The following is a 14,753-nucleotide window of genomic DNA, read 5'->3' on the forward strand; positions in this document are numbered from 1 at the left end:
TTGTTATAATTCCATTGATTGGCCAAAAAGTAATATCCTAACCAATCAATGGACGTCTAATATTTGTAAAAAAAGGCTTCCCTAATTGATTGGCTAAATACAACTAGGTTTATGAACAACAAGCATATTCCATGTTTAGTTGGTGTCAACCCCGTGTCTTATGTGTATTTTGACATTTGCATTTGACTTTTCTTTGTCATAGTTTTTTTTACAGTAGTGCATAAATTATATCACCTGCTGCGAAGATGACAGTTAACACATAAAGGTAAATATAAGCTACATGAAACAATGTTTGATCAAAAGTAGATAGACCCCCCAAAATATGAAAATTATTCTTTTCAATCCAAGTTGATGCATTTAAATTTTAAGAGTGTTACATCATAGGTACTGGTACTTTGTTGAAAGCCAGTATTTACTTATCATGTTGGTATATGGACAATATCAGTTGATCCCAGATACAGCCACTGATTTGCAAATGATAAGACATTGATTGGCGAATGTTACTGCCAAAATTGGCCCAGACTGTAAGACTATACGGCTCAATTTGGCTTAGATTAAAAGACTATATGGCCAAGGGACCAGATTGGTTCATGGGAAGACGAAATAGCCCAGATTGAATGAAAATAGTCGAAGATTTGCGGAAGTTTATGGCCCAGATTGAGAGAAATAGAGCTAAGTTTGGTGAAAGAATGATGTAGATTGGCATAATTATTATGATACAGAGCCTCAGATTGACAGATGTGACAGGCCACACATTGGCGTTTCCTTTAAAATTGGGACACACTTTTAAAGTTGAGTTTGCAATACTTTGGACGGAAGGAGTATCTGCTAGTATTATTATTCATGGCATATGTATCATGAATTTTTATTTCCATTTCAGGTAAAAGGAGGAGGAAGTTAAGAAGGTGGTTGATTCACACAACAACATGACATGACTTACAGCATAACCATTTATAATAACATCCTGAAGATGATTCGGTTGAAGAAAAACATCTTGGTGTTCCTTGTGATAGTCGGAGCATTTCCAGTTCTTACACTTGTCTACTTTGCGCTCTATTCTGATGGTTTGTATTTCATGTTGTCTCTTTGGGGCTGTTTTCATAAAGATCTTAGTCAATTTTAGTTGTAAATTGAAAAAATATCAGTGTCTTATTCTAAGTTTCATTTTTTTCTACATAGTTGTCTTTCTTATACACAGGCAGTGTGAGTGAGTTTAGCTCTGAAGACAGCCTTGACAGACTGGAGGCGAAGCTAGCTACCAAGATCAGAGATTTGGAGAAACAGAATGCCTACCTCCAGAAAAAACTCAGGTTATTTCAAACTTTCAAACCTGAGACAAACAACAGATCAAGGACAAAAAATAAACCTGATTTGTTCCTGATAAAAGATAGATATTGACTTGAATTGTATTTTGTTGTCAGCTCTAATCAGCTGCCTCTTATGTCATATATTACAGCAAGACCCGGACCCAGTACTTGAACATGCAGATGGCAGTGGGTCTGAACAATGGGTCCGATAGTGAACAGGCTAACCGGACATCAGGGCTTGGCTGTATACAACAACAGCCTCAGTTGCCCAAATGCGAGGTGAGAGCCAGGTTACTATGCCTAACATTATAGTTCAGTGTTTTATTTGAGTGGTTATTAGATAATCACGATTTTTGATGATTGAAAATTAATGAATTTTCGCTAATTGACTAGGCTGCCAATTATAACATGATGATTAATTAATTTATCAATGATTGATTAACATTGGAGTCAGCAGATTGCAATTTCGCAGAATAAATCTAGACCAGAAAATCTGGAAAATGAGGCCATGCAAAATTAAAACAGTAACAAATTTATTCTTTGTATTTGGTAAAAATGACTGTAATAATGTTTTAACTCATCTAGGAAATTGTTTGAAATATGTGGCAATTGAAAGTTACCTCAATTTAATGTCTGTGTGAGATCAAATTAAATTCTTGTGAAATATTGAGGTGTTAGTTTTACTAAATATTTTGCAAACATTTTATACTATGTAGAATATCTTTTTTGTTTTAATGGGTTCAGTTTTGTTTTCTTTGCCATTTTTTGATATTGTTTTTTTCATTCTGAAGTACAGTTGAAACCCCGTTGGCACAACCCAAGAGGGACCGGGGATCATGCGAGAAGGCTTGTGAAATTGAGCTAACCTTTAGTATAAAGAAATCGCTCCTTTACATACAGTTTGAGCCAATGAGGAATTCGAGCAAACATGGTTTGACTGTATAAAAATTACGAAATATCCCTTCTCTGCAGGTTATTCACATTTCCATAGTTTGCGCTGGCAACAATGCTACAAGGGACATTGTGACCCTCATCAAGAGTATCCTATTCTACAGGAAAAATCTCCTTCACTTCCATTTCATCTCGGATACAATTGCTGAGACCATTCTTCGTAATTTGTTCAAGACTTGGAATCTCAACGAAGGTAGGATTTGTATTCATTGAAGTATTCCTCTGGGGGCTGTTTCAATAATGGATTTTAGTCGTAACTTTGATTATCTTAAAATCACAAATGGCAATACATTGGATTTTTTTATCTCAACTTTGTGGTCATTATAAATGTTGGCTAAAATTCAAAGCACACAAATATGTAGCACAATAATGAAACTAGGGCACTTAGATAACTTCAATTTACAACTGAACTAGACTAATATATACCTTTATTGCAAAAGACCACTAAATGTTATTATTATGATAATGATCAAGATTATTATAAACTGTTGTACCATTTGAGGTTTGCTTGAATAATTCCAGGTAGTTAATACAGTTTGCTGCCACACACAAATTATTACTTTGATATGTCTAATTAGAGTGCAATTTAAGATCATCTGTTTTTGAAAAAGAAATGTTATCATAACTTTTGTTTTGCTGTCGTTGGCTACATTGTCATGCAAAAACTCTGAAAAAAAACATGCAGTATATTCAAATGGAGAAATATTGAATGAGACAATACACACATGCATGTACGGCAAGGCCCTTTACCCTGGCTTTCATAACTATTGAGTCATGCTTTTTTTGACTGAACAACAACAGCTGTTTGCTTTTGGAGCTCTTGTTAGGGTGAAAATTACCTTAAAAATGAATAGATGTATTATACAAGCTTTTATACGTAGATGGCCCAAACAGACAACCTTTGAAGTGGAGAGAACGTGTGTTTAGCAAAAGTGAAAGAAAATATTGAATTTAAAGGGACTGTACTCCGTATGATAAAACAGCGAAAAAAAAAGAAAATTGTCGAAAACTGACATAAACTTGGTATCGATATGCACAATGCATTAGGACTTATTAACTGAAGAACCACATAGTTTACAATTAATTTATTTTTCTCAGTTATTTGTATGTTTCATTAAAAATATTACTAGGTATGTCTACCTAGTAGAATTCATTCCTTATGTGTGATTGGCTAGTTGATGTTTTCACGTGATATAGTAGTATTTATCTTTGATTGTTTTAGTTGAGTACAGCTTCTACCCAACGACAAGTGTACAGAAGGATATAAATTGGATTCCAAATAAACACTACTCGGGGATTTACGGTCTCATGAAACTTGTGCTTCCAAAAATACTACCCCAGTCTTTGAGAAAGGTAAATCATACAGCATATTGTGCTTAAGGCTTTAAAACATGTAATTGTTTGGTTTGAATAACACTGCAAAATGCTTCCGAAAATTATCCCAAAGGAAGAAAAATTTGATGTCTGCTGGCAATGAGAAAATTAGGGTTGGGTGCAAAAACTTAGGGTAGATAAAGATAGTCAGATGAAATATAGTAAACATGTTTCCAGCGACAGCACGTGCATGCATAGCAAGGACCATTACTCTAGCTTTATTATTTCATGAGTTATGTCCTTTCATGAATAAAAAAACAACAACAACTGGTGATAGTTGGCTTCCACTTGGGGTTCTCTTGTTGAATTAGATTCTGGGGTGATATAATCAATAGGTTATTAAAATGGTCACCCCCCTATCCACTTAACCCAGCTGACTGGTTTAAGAATACATGTATTAACCATTTTGTTTCTTATCTTTGTTAGGTGATAGTGCTGGACACAGACATCACATTTGCTTCCGACATTGCGGAGCTCTGGAAACTGTTTGCTGCTCTTACCAGAGAGGTGATCATTTGATTTTGCTTTATCAAAGAATTATATGTGTATTTAATTCATGTTTTGTATTTTATTTTTTTAATTGACATGCTTGGGCTTATATTTAATTATTAAAAAAAAAAACAAGTCCATAAGTTAACTTGCTCCTAATTTTTTTCAGGCCCTGGGACTTGTAGAAAACCAGAGTGATTGGTATCTTGGAAAAATCTGGAAAAATCACCAACCTTGGCCAGCTTTAGTGAGTTTATACGCTGAAATTAGCTCTCCTTTGTGGTCCATTCTTTCATCCATAACATTATCATGTCCTCTTCATATCATCTTCACCCTTGAAGGTTTTAATGAACTTTTGTCATACTGATAAAATGTTGGCTTGCAGAGCAAATGTTGGAAACCTATCAGGTCAAGGTCACAGTACAAGGTCAAGGGTTTGAGCTGTAATTTCATGTCTGCTTCATATCCCTTACACTTTTGAAGGATCTTGATGAAAATTAGAGACTTGTTCTACTCTCATCATTATCGCCTGCAGAACTCATGTTAACAAATTGGGTCAAGGTCACAGTACAAGGTCAAGGGTTTGAGCTGTAATTTTTTGTCAGCCTCATATTATTTACTCCCTTGAAAAATATTGATGAACCTTGATCAAGTCAACTTGCAGAACAAAAATCGCAACATTGCCAGGTCATTTTTAAGGTCCCAATACAAGCCTAAATTAATGGTTGTAGCCTTGCATTTTCTATGCATCCCATACATCTGATTATCTGATCTATTCCCAATTACAAATTTCATTAAAATTAATAAAATGCAGATTTCCCAATACTCCTAAAATATTCAAAGCCAATTCAATTTCATTAAAAAAATTTTTAACAACATTAACCAACAATTATGGTAAATCCACTCCTGTCCTGAATGTGTATGATTATGGACTTGAGCTGTAATTGACATGATACTGGACCACACTGATATTAATATTCATCAATATTAACCCAATGAGATTTCTTTGTCCCATGATAACCCTGGACAAACATATGCACATGGATATCTCTATAATTTTTAGGTTGAACAAAGTTGATAAATATTGAAGAGGTCGTTATCCTTTTTAGCTTCATATCTGACAGTTATTTCGGTAAACATTTTTCAACAATTTATAAACAAATGTGTTTCAGGGTCGTGGTTTCAACACAGGTGTAATGTTGATGAATCTCGACATCCTACGTGCCATTGGCTGGATGTCTACTTGGAGGCAGGTCGCAGAGAAGGAACTCCTAGTCATGTACCATACTGCGCTTGCTGACCAGGTAATATTTTATTAAGGGTTTAAAAGGGTATTCTGACATGTCAATGTATGATGTGGTCCCAGGCTGCTAAAAAGGACTTCTTGTTTACATACCATGCTGCGCTTGCTGTCCAGGTTATGTCATTTATTTAAGGCTTATGTGGCAATTGAAGGGTTATCTTGCATGTTTAAACATGATGTGGTGACAGCAGGACGAGAGAAAAATGCATGGTCATGTATCATATTGCGCTCTCTGTCAGACCTGAAACTGAAACATTGTGTATTCTATAATTGTTAGGGACATAGAGTTGTTTATGACTACATCTATTCTCATGTCTTGATTGGAATATGAAAGTCTTAAGATGTTTTTAATCATCAGATTTTGTAAATGTATTGTTTCCTATTGTACACTGCATATACTTGTATATTGTATTATTCTGATATGGTTTGATACTCAGTAACGCACAATTCATTTTTTCTGTATGTGCATTGTATGTATATTCAAAATTTTTGCCAAGTTTTAGAACTTTTTTTGTAGATATTTACATATGTCTGAAGAAAATTGATCTAACTTTTGACTTACTAAATCACAATGCTTTTATAAATTATTCTGAACTGCATCGTTTTTCAGGACATTATCAACTCGGTGCTAAAACAGTACCCAAACTTGGTGAAGACGTTACCCTGTCAGTGGAACGTCCAGCTTAGTGACAACACTCGCAGTGAACATTGCTATTCCGAGGTCTCGGACCTTAAGGTGAGCCTAATTGTATCATTGTTACTTAGCAGTTCAACTAGGTTGTCTGTTTAGCACAGTTGTTAGCGCACTCACCAAGGTGACCTGGGTTCAATTTATGTCTAAGGCCAATGTAAGCTTGATTTGTGGTGACCAATCCAGACAATTGTGTTTTGGGGGGTACTCCAGTTTCATCCACAACACAAGACTACTCCTGTGCAACATCGTGCCAACAAGAGGGACTTAACATAACTCGTCATTAATTTCTGCACAATCGCTGTAAAATAAATAAAGTTAAAATGGAATTCAGACAAAAAAGTGTTCAGCAATTAAAGCAGTGCCATAGCTAGATTGTCGTGAGTATTTTCATGATTTGAGCACTTCTAGTTGATACTTATTTCCTTTAGTTTAATTTTGATAACAGCTTGTAATTTGTAGAACCTTTTTTCCTGAGTAGAAACCAATACTGATGTTCTCTTTGAGGGACAATAAAAAAGAGCCATTGGCTTTGATTCCACTATTAAATATACTTCATATATTATGAAACAAGTTATTACAACATTATATTAAACACTCTTGTTGACACGATTTTACACAAGAGTGTGGTCTTGTGTTGTGGTGGAAACCGGAGTACCTGCAGAAAACCCACTTATCCTGCTTGGTGACCACAAACCAAAGTCACATGCGCCCAGGCTGGGAGTTTGTTTATTTAAGAAAAGTGGTAATATTGAGCAATTTCAAATGTTGCTAACAATCTCAAGTTACTTTGGTTATTCTTCAGTTTTAAAGCTGTGTTTAGGTGAAGTGCTAAATGATATAATATACAATAATATAAAATGCCATGTAAAACCCTTTTACCATTTTTATCATCATTCTAGATAATCCACTGGAATTCCCCAAAGAAGTTGAAGGTGAAGAATAAGCATATAGAGTTTTTCCGGAACCTGTACCTGACATTCCTGGAATATGATGGCAATCTGCTACGTCGAGAACTGCTCGGCTGTGGATCAAACAGTTCTGGAAACACTGTCCAACAACAGGTATTTTATTATCTCTTTTGATTGTTGAATCAAAGCACAAAATTCATGGTAGATAATAGACATTATTTCATCATTTGCTTAAAAATCTTTTTATGAAGGCCATAGTTAAAAAATTTGTTGTTTTAAAAGATACTTACATGAAACTTGTACAACTGTTCATTGTGACAGTACACGCATGAAAAGTAACAAGTGTTACTTTGCGTCTGGAAATACAACCAAGAACATCTCACTGTCTAAGCCTAAGTGCCATCGGAATTGTACTTTATTTAGCCTTTGCAAACCTACTGAATGAATTTATAGAATGTATTCACTTACCATAAAAAAAGATATACAGTTTTGTTTTTACAACACCTCTCGATTAATTACTGTTTCTCCTCAATATTATTGAATGTTAGGCAAATCAAGAATGCTTACATCATGGTAATTTTCATTATTAAGTTGCATGTTTGTTTACAGATCAGTGCCATTAATGAGGATGATGAGTGTTATGACTTCCGTCGTGAGAGGGTTATAGTCCACCGTACTCATCTGTATTACATCGACTACTCCTACACACCAACTCAGTGGGATGTAACCTTAGTTGCTCAACTCAGTATGGATAGGCTTCAGGTAGAATCATTTCATTGAAAATCATTGCATTCTTGTGGTTTTATTTACTTAGCCAGTACCTAATTATGGACAGTGTCTCAATTCGTGGTCTCCTGATAGAAGAGTATTACACAACAAAAACTCATATAATTGTATCAGTATATATGAAACAAAAGTCATCATTAAAACTAAAAAAATCGTAACAAATCTAGAAAATATATTTATTTTTAGGGAAAGACATTTGAATGTTATGTGTTATTTAACCCAATAGTAGTCACATTCGAACATGTAAATATATGGTGAGCAATTGTATGTTAATAAATTGTTGACATGTGTTTTCAAGCTAGACATTTTTAGATGTTTGTTTACAATAAATGTCATTTTGTTGTTTGGTAGATATGACTTTTTATATATTCATTAAAAACATCCAATTAATGAGGCACTCTGCTATATTAAAAATATTGATTTTGCAACATCTGAGGTTAATATAAGCTAAGCATAATCTCAGAACATTCTTTTCTTACTTCAGAAAACAATATAATGAGAATAGAAAATAATATGGTTCACTGAAATTATTTCAGGCTTGTTGCCTCCAAACTTAAGAAGTAATAAAATTAGGAAAAAAAAACAACAAAAAAAGGGTCTGGAATAAGGTACATGCCAAGACTGAGACAATTGTTTTGTTCTATCCAGATGCTGGAGACTATATGTAAGCACTGGGAGGGTCCCATCAGCCTGGCATTGTACATGTCAGACGCTGAGGCCCAGCAGTTCCTGCGCTATGCCCAGGGCTCCGAGACTCTCATGAACAGGAAAAACATCGGATACCACGTTGTCTTCAAGGATGGGGTATGGGCTTGTTCATTGAAATATTATGATCTGATGGAATACATCTACAGCTATAGTTCATTTTTTGTCAAATCATTCCTAGATTATTAACCTTTCAAAAAAAGAAGTATGAAAATTCAATTTGGATATTTATCAGTCTTTTAGTGGTTATCATTATGTGCCATATTTAATCGTAAAACATATATGCATGGATTAACATAACATAACACATAACATAAATGTTATGATTAAGCTGCATTAGAATTGTTAAAATAGACGTATGAATATATATAATAATAATCATATAAATTACTATAAACTATTATTGACCAGCAAAAATTAAATATTCAATGCTGCACAAGGTTTTCTTGACAGTATACCGTAACTACCTTAGTTTTTTTAGTGTTTTATTGTATGAATGAATTCAAGTGATTTAAAATATTTCGTTCTCTTTAATAGCAATACTACCCAGTGAACTATCTCCGTAATGTCGCCATGCAGCAGGTCCAGACGGAGTTCATGTTCCTGTCTGATATAGACTTTCTGCCGATGTATGGACTGTACGAATACCTGAAGATTGCCGTCAGTATGGCCAACATGGGGAAAGAAAGAAAGGTAGGGCCTTGGTGTTTTATATTAATATTAATATAATTAAATGGGGATGAAAAAGTTTCATCTCATACCTTTTTCATGTTCTGAATACTCTTTGGAAAACAATGATCTTAAATAATTTTTTGTTTGATTATTTTTTAAAGCTGCACTCTCACAGATTGACTATTTTCAGAACTTTTTTTTTCTTGGATCAGCCAATTGTTGCATAAGTATTTGGAAACCTGGGATATAGAACTGCTGACAATAACATCAGATTTTTGTTTTTCATAGCTGTGTTTAAAATTTGATGTTTTATGGCTGAAGGCGTTACTACCGGTAATGCTTTAAGAAAAAATAGTTTTTCAGCTGTTTTCCAAACAATTGTTATCTGTTCTATTGTGAGTTATCTAGTATGTCTAAATTGAAAGTATTGATGCTTAAAATCAAAATCATCATGATTCTGAGACAAAATTTAAAAGAAAATTCAAAAATTCAAAACTGTAGATCTGTGAGAGTGCTGCTTTAAGATAAAACTTAGAGGTATTAGGATAGCCTTGGTGTAGTTTCAACCTTGGTGAACTAAGAAATAAAAATAATTCATACTATGATTACTAGTAATTCTACTCAACAAACATGACAGTAATAATTTACATTTTCCTTCGTTACAGGCTCTAGACAGACGTCTATTCTGTTATGTTTCTAAAGATAATTTATTAACAGGTAGTTGAATTGAAACATTTAAGCAGGAAAATTCATTGAACTCATTTTACATCATTACAGGTGCTAGACAGATAACTAGTCTGTTATTCCTCTGAAAGTATAGAGGATAATTGTTTGTTTCAGTGTAAGATCACAATATACTGAGTGAGCACCAGAAGTTATATTTCATGAGTGGTGTAGCATAAGTGAAATATTAACTTTTGCTGTACATGAGGTGAAATACACTGAAACAAACACTTTTTTGTTTTATTATATGCCTAAAAAGGATGTTTTACTGTAGTTTTATAGAAAAGCACACTAAATTGTATGCGAAAGTAACGTTATTTCGGAAATGACGTAATTAATATTGTGCCCTAGCTCTTTGCAATCCGTTTTTTTAATTTTGAAAAATGATCAAATTGATATTTGCACTGTTTTAAACAGTGAAATATAAATTTTATTTCACTGATCAATTTCTATAAACCACTGGAAAGCATATAATAAATTTCATTAACATGTAGTTTAATAAAAAAACATTTAAGCAAGAAATTTATTGAACTCATTTCCCTTTATTACAGGCTCTTGTGATCCCGGCATTTGAGACCCAGAGGTACAGGTTTACCTTTCCAGAGACCAAAGAGCAACTTCTTGCACAGCTTGCTACCGGGGAATTGTACACATTCAGGTGGGCATCATTTATTGGGTATTTTTTCTGTACTGAAGATTTGGTTTGACCATTACGGTGAAGTTAAGTTTTCACAAAGTGATTTTGATGTAAACTTCTTCATACAATTTGGTGAAATTTTGGATTTAAGATATGATCAATTGATTATTTATGAAACTTAACCATCAATTTATCTGGTGTTAATTAATGTCTGGAACTATAATTTTGTTATGCCTCTGAAGATATTTGATGAAATGTAGTTTATCAGAAACATTTAAGCAAGAAAATGAAGTAAAAAATCCGGACTTATTTAGTTTATTTTACTTTTAGTTTTCCATGAAGAAAGTCTGTGTATTGTCAGTCTGTGTGTTGATGACATCAACCTACAAAACCTTTAACTTTGACAATACATGTACAGTCGAAACTCGGTATGTCGACGTCGGATATCTCGACTTTCCGGTTATGTCAACTTTTTTCTCCGGTCCCGAATTTATTCCTTATTTTATATTATTAAATCTGCTTGTGTCGATTTTTCTATCTCGATTTTTTTCACTACGTCGACCTCCTATTTCAGTCCCAGTGTTCGAATTTCACACATTTTCCTTGGTTCTTATGTCGAACAGTAGATCAAGTTGTAGGTGCGAAAATTGTCATGAAGGTTTGCGGCAAGTCGCTAAATTACCTTGCATGTCAAAATAACAAACTGTCATGATTGGAGGTTAAATTGGCAAGTGTGAATAATTAAAGTTGTTTGTTTACGTTTTTGATTAAAGAGTCTTTTATTGCTTAAGCTATACATTGAAACAATTTAGGTCAACGATGACATCATCGGTAAATTCGACATTGAAAGTTACGTGACAAAGTAATTTCTCTACACTGCATGTACAAAACAGTCGTAACGAATGTAATATTTTAAGTTGTTGACAGATGTGCTTTACTGTTTTGTAACAATATAAAAGTGTATGTGATTCTGGTTTTATATCTGATTTGTGTAATCCTTAAACGCGAATTAAATAAATTTGGCACATATAATTTATTTTTTATCACTTTATTTTTAAATAATGCGTTTGCTGTTTCCATGACCATAACAAGACTGTTCAATTGCAGAAGTCGGATGTCGGATATATATCAAACGCATATGTGTTCGGATTGGTGATACTTTTTTGTAATTTGGATATTTCAAATGTTCGTTATCTCGACTTTTTTCCATAAGTCCTGACAAAGTCGACATAACGAGTTTCGACTGTAAATCGAAGAGCTCATTATTTGCACACCAAACATAGTACATGAAACAAGTGGCAATACTTATATATCTGTAGGAAGACCCATAACTCTGGTTTTCATATTTTACTAGGTACCATGTATGGGCCAAGGGTCACGCTGCGACCAACTATGACCGCTGGAGGAATGCCACCAGCCCCTATACTGCGAAATGGGAGCTGGATTTCGAGCCGTACATAGCTGTACACAAAGATATACCACAATTTGACCAGCGGTTTGTGGGCTTTGGCTGGAACAAAGTCGCACATATAATGCAGCTGGATGTGGAAGAGTATGTTTTGCTTGACTTAATTTTATTAAATCAGAATAATTCTATAAATTTTTATCTGGATGTTTAAATCAAATGGGGCAAAAAAGCAGATTTGATTTGAAAAATTAATGTTGGACATTGAATTTTCAGCACCATTTAATCATCTCGGAGGCCAATTTTTGTCTTGTTAAATTTTTTAGGCGGGGGTCTTTAAATTTTTTAGGCGGGGGTCTTTAAACAGGAGAGATTTAATATAGAAAATATTATTTTTTCATTACATTTTGCATTACATACAAATAGTAGGTTGAATGTATAAAACTGGAATTAATTCCCATGTACATGTATGATATACATTATATTAAAAAAAATATTGATTTAAGTTAGGCCGTGAGCCTTGTGCCTCTCAATAGGGTCAACGTTGAGTGTCTGTTAGACATTGAGCCTTATGTTGATAGCCGACAGAAATGACATGCTTGTATTGATAACTACAAACGTAGTAGTAGTAGTAGCAGCAGTAGCAGCAGCAGCAGCAGCAGCAGTAGTAGTAAACACAAATATTTTAAAATCTTTGTTTAAGCAGTTTTTGGCTGTTATTTGTACAGTAATTAGATGATGTAGACCTCTGAAAATGGTCAACATTATATTTTGTCCAATGAGAAGGCAGTTTCTCAGTTTTCCAGTACACCTGATTGTTATCAGGTGAAGACGCTGATATGAACAGTGGCTGGCCCAGTTTGTGAAGAGTTTACACAATATAATGTAGACCACTATAAAAGATTGTTTGTAGGTTCTTACTCTGTGTCACATCAAACCATTTATGTTTGTGTAACCATTTATTTTTGTGTTTCTTAACAAAAGTAGAAACTTTTTTCTCTAATATTTCAGTTATGAGTTTGTAGTTCTACCAAATGCTTTCATGATCCACATGCCCCACGCTCCAAGCTTTGATATCGCCAAATTTAGGTCCAGTTCTTTATATAGAAGGTGAGTGAAAATTTTCAAATTTGTCACCCTTGACAAGTTTTTACAGCCATTTTGCTGTCGTAAGTAGTTTTAATGTCATCATTATGAAAAAACCTGGAAATTCGCTGTTAATCAGAAAATGTTCGAAGATATTCACATGAAACTGAGGCATGCATGCTATCAGGGACAATATGTCATATCAAGCAAGGCCCATAATCATTAGTATGATATGCACCTATTTGACTGAAATCATGAGAAGAGCTCTTGTCTTTTCTCAAAATTGAGTGTTTTTTTTTATTAATTTTGCAAGATTTATAACTCTTGGACACATACATTTGCAACATTGCTCATATGATACAACTTTCATAAAAAATATTAATGTTACCTTGGTTATACAAACTACATAAGAAACTACAAGCCTAAAAATATCAACTCCTTAACACTATTATGATAAAATTTTCCTTTTTTCATAAATGTGTCTTTTCAAATAATTTTGAAACAATTTTCCCCTCAGATTCAACAGTATCTCTCTACAACTAAGCTGCCTTTTAGTGGGAGGCATCAGTTTTCCAAGGCAGTTCTTTAAAAACCACATTCCTAGTTTTATACACATTCTTCCTCGTCTTTTTTAGGTGCCTTAAGACGTTGAAAGCCGAATACCAGAGGGATCTGTCTCAGAAATACGGAATAAAAGCATTAAAATACTTGTCTGTAGACTGACCATTATATTATGTATCAACCACTTTAATTGTGTTCATATTCATTATTGACCAATTAAATGTCAAGTTATTTTATATTTACAATAGTTTTAGTTGGTGTTGTAACATAGCACTGGTGTCGTTGTTGGCATTGATAGTAAAAATTGAAAGTAAAAACTTCATTAAATCTTAAATGAAACTTGGTACACATGTTGCCGAACACAATGCGCACACGAGTACAAAGACCCTAACATTCGCAGTATTTGTTACTTATTGTAGCTGTTGTATTTTTGTTACTTTTGTAGTACAATTATTAATAAATTTACTGAAGTTTTATTGTTGTTTGAAAACTTCAAAATTTCTCTGAGAAATGGCAGAAGTGACCCTCTAGCAAAGCTTCAATTCCTATCAAGCTCCATTGACCACCAAGTGTGAATATGACTTGATATGAATGCCATGTGTGATGCTCTGTTCCATGCTGCTCTACAATTTTGTGAAGTTTGATTGAAATATGATTGTGGGAAAAATTTAAGCCGAGACTAACCGCACATTCACTACTATATATATGCTCGCGTGGAGTCTATAAAAGTCTCACTATGAGCTTATTATCATGCCAATCACTTACATCAACTAAAAAGTCTGTACGGTTAAAACTGTAAAACCACCTGGTCACAAGATTTGTTAACATATATGTCGACACACCAAAAAGAAAGCAAAAATAAGGGTCTTATTTTTAAAAATTAATATAGTCAGTATTTCGGCATCACACCTTCTTCATGACGTAGTGGTGAAGGCTTCCGCCTACAGAGCGGGAGGTTGTGGGTACGATCCCTGGCCGCGTCATACTGAAAGACGTTAAAAGTTGGTACAAGTAGCTCCTTTGCCTGGCGCTCGGCTTTTAAATGGTAATGCTTGGAAAAGTTGTGTACTCAGTACTGATTTAACCCAGGAAAGTTATACCCAGTGTATCGGTGCTTTACACCGAGCATGTAAAAGAACCAAGGGGCCTCTT

General features: G+C 34.1%; 1 protein-coding gene across 1 annotated transcript; it reads left to right on the top strand.

Moving 5' to 3' along the window:
• Positions 1-133: 133 nt before the first annotated feature.
• On the top strand, positions 134-14,077 carry LOC128231675 (xylosyl- and glucuronyltransferase LARGE2s-like). Its single transcript, XM_052944734.1, has 18 exons — positions 134-265; positions 881-1,064; positions 1,199-1,310; positions 1,457-1,586; positions 2,280-2,451; positions 3,481-3,611; positions 4,059-4,139; positions 4,291-4,368; positions 5,294-5,425; positions 6,035-6,160; positions 7,018-7,179; positions 7,636-7,788; positions 8,461-8,616; positions 9,055-9,210; positions 10,464-10,570; positions 11,904-12,101; positions 12,966-13,064; positions 13,676-14,077. Exons 2-18 carry the CDS (start codon positions 932-934, stop codon positions 13,761-13,763), a joined length of 2,214 nt encoding a protein of 737 aa, XP_052800694.1. The 5' UTR covers positions 134-265; positions 881-931; the 3' UTR covers positions 13,764-14,077.
• Positions 14,078-14,753: the final 676 nt, after the last annotated feature.

Source organism: Mya arenaria, chromosome 4 (genome assembly GCF_026914265.1).
Source record: "Mya arenaria isolate MELC-2E11 chromosome 4, ASM2691426v1".
Classification (NCBI taxonomy): domain Eukaryota; kingdom Metazoa; phylum Mollusca; class Bivalvia; order Myida; family Myidae; genus Mya; species Mya arenaria.

Excerpts from the sequence above, each read along its gene's own strand:
- LOC128231675 (XM_052944734.1), top strand. The coding sequence starts at position 932 with ATGACTTACAGCATAACCATTTATAATAACATCCTGAAGATGATTCGG. Across the intron at positions 2,452-3,480 it reads GACTTGGAATCTCAACGAAG|TTGAGTACAGCTTCTACCCA; the intron begins GTAGGATTTGTA and ends TGATTGTTTTAG. Across the intron at positions 7,180-7,635 it reads GAAACACTGTCCAACAACAG|ATCAGTGCCATTAATGAGGA; the intron begins GTATTTTATTAT and ends GTTTGTTTACAG.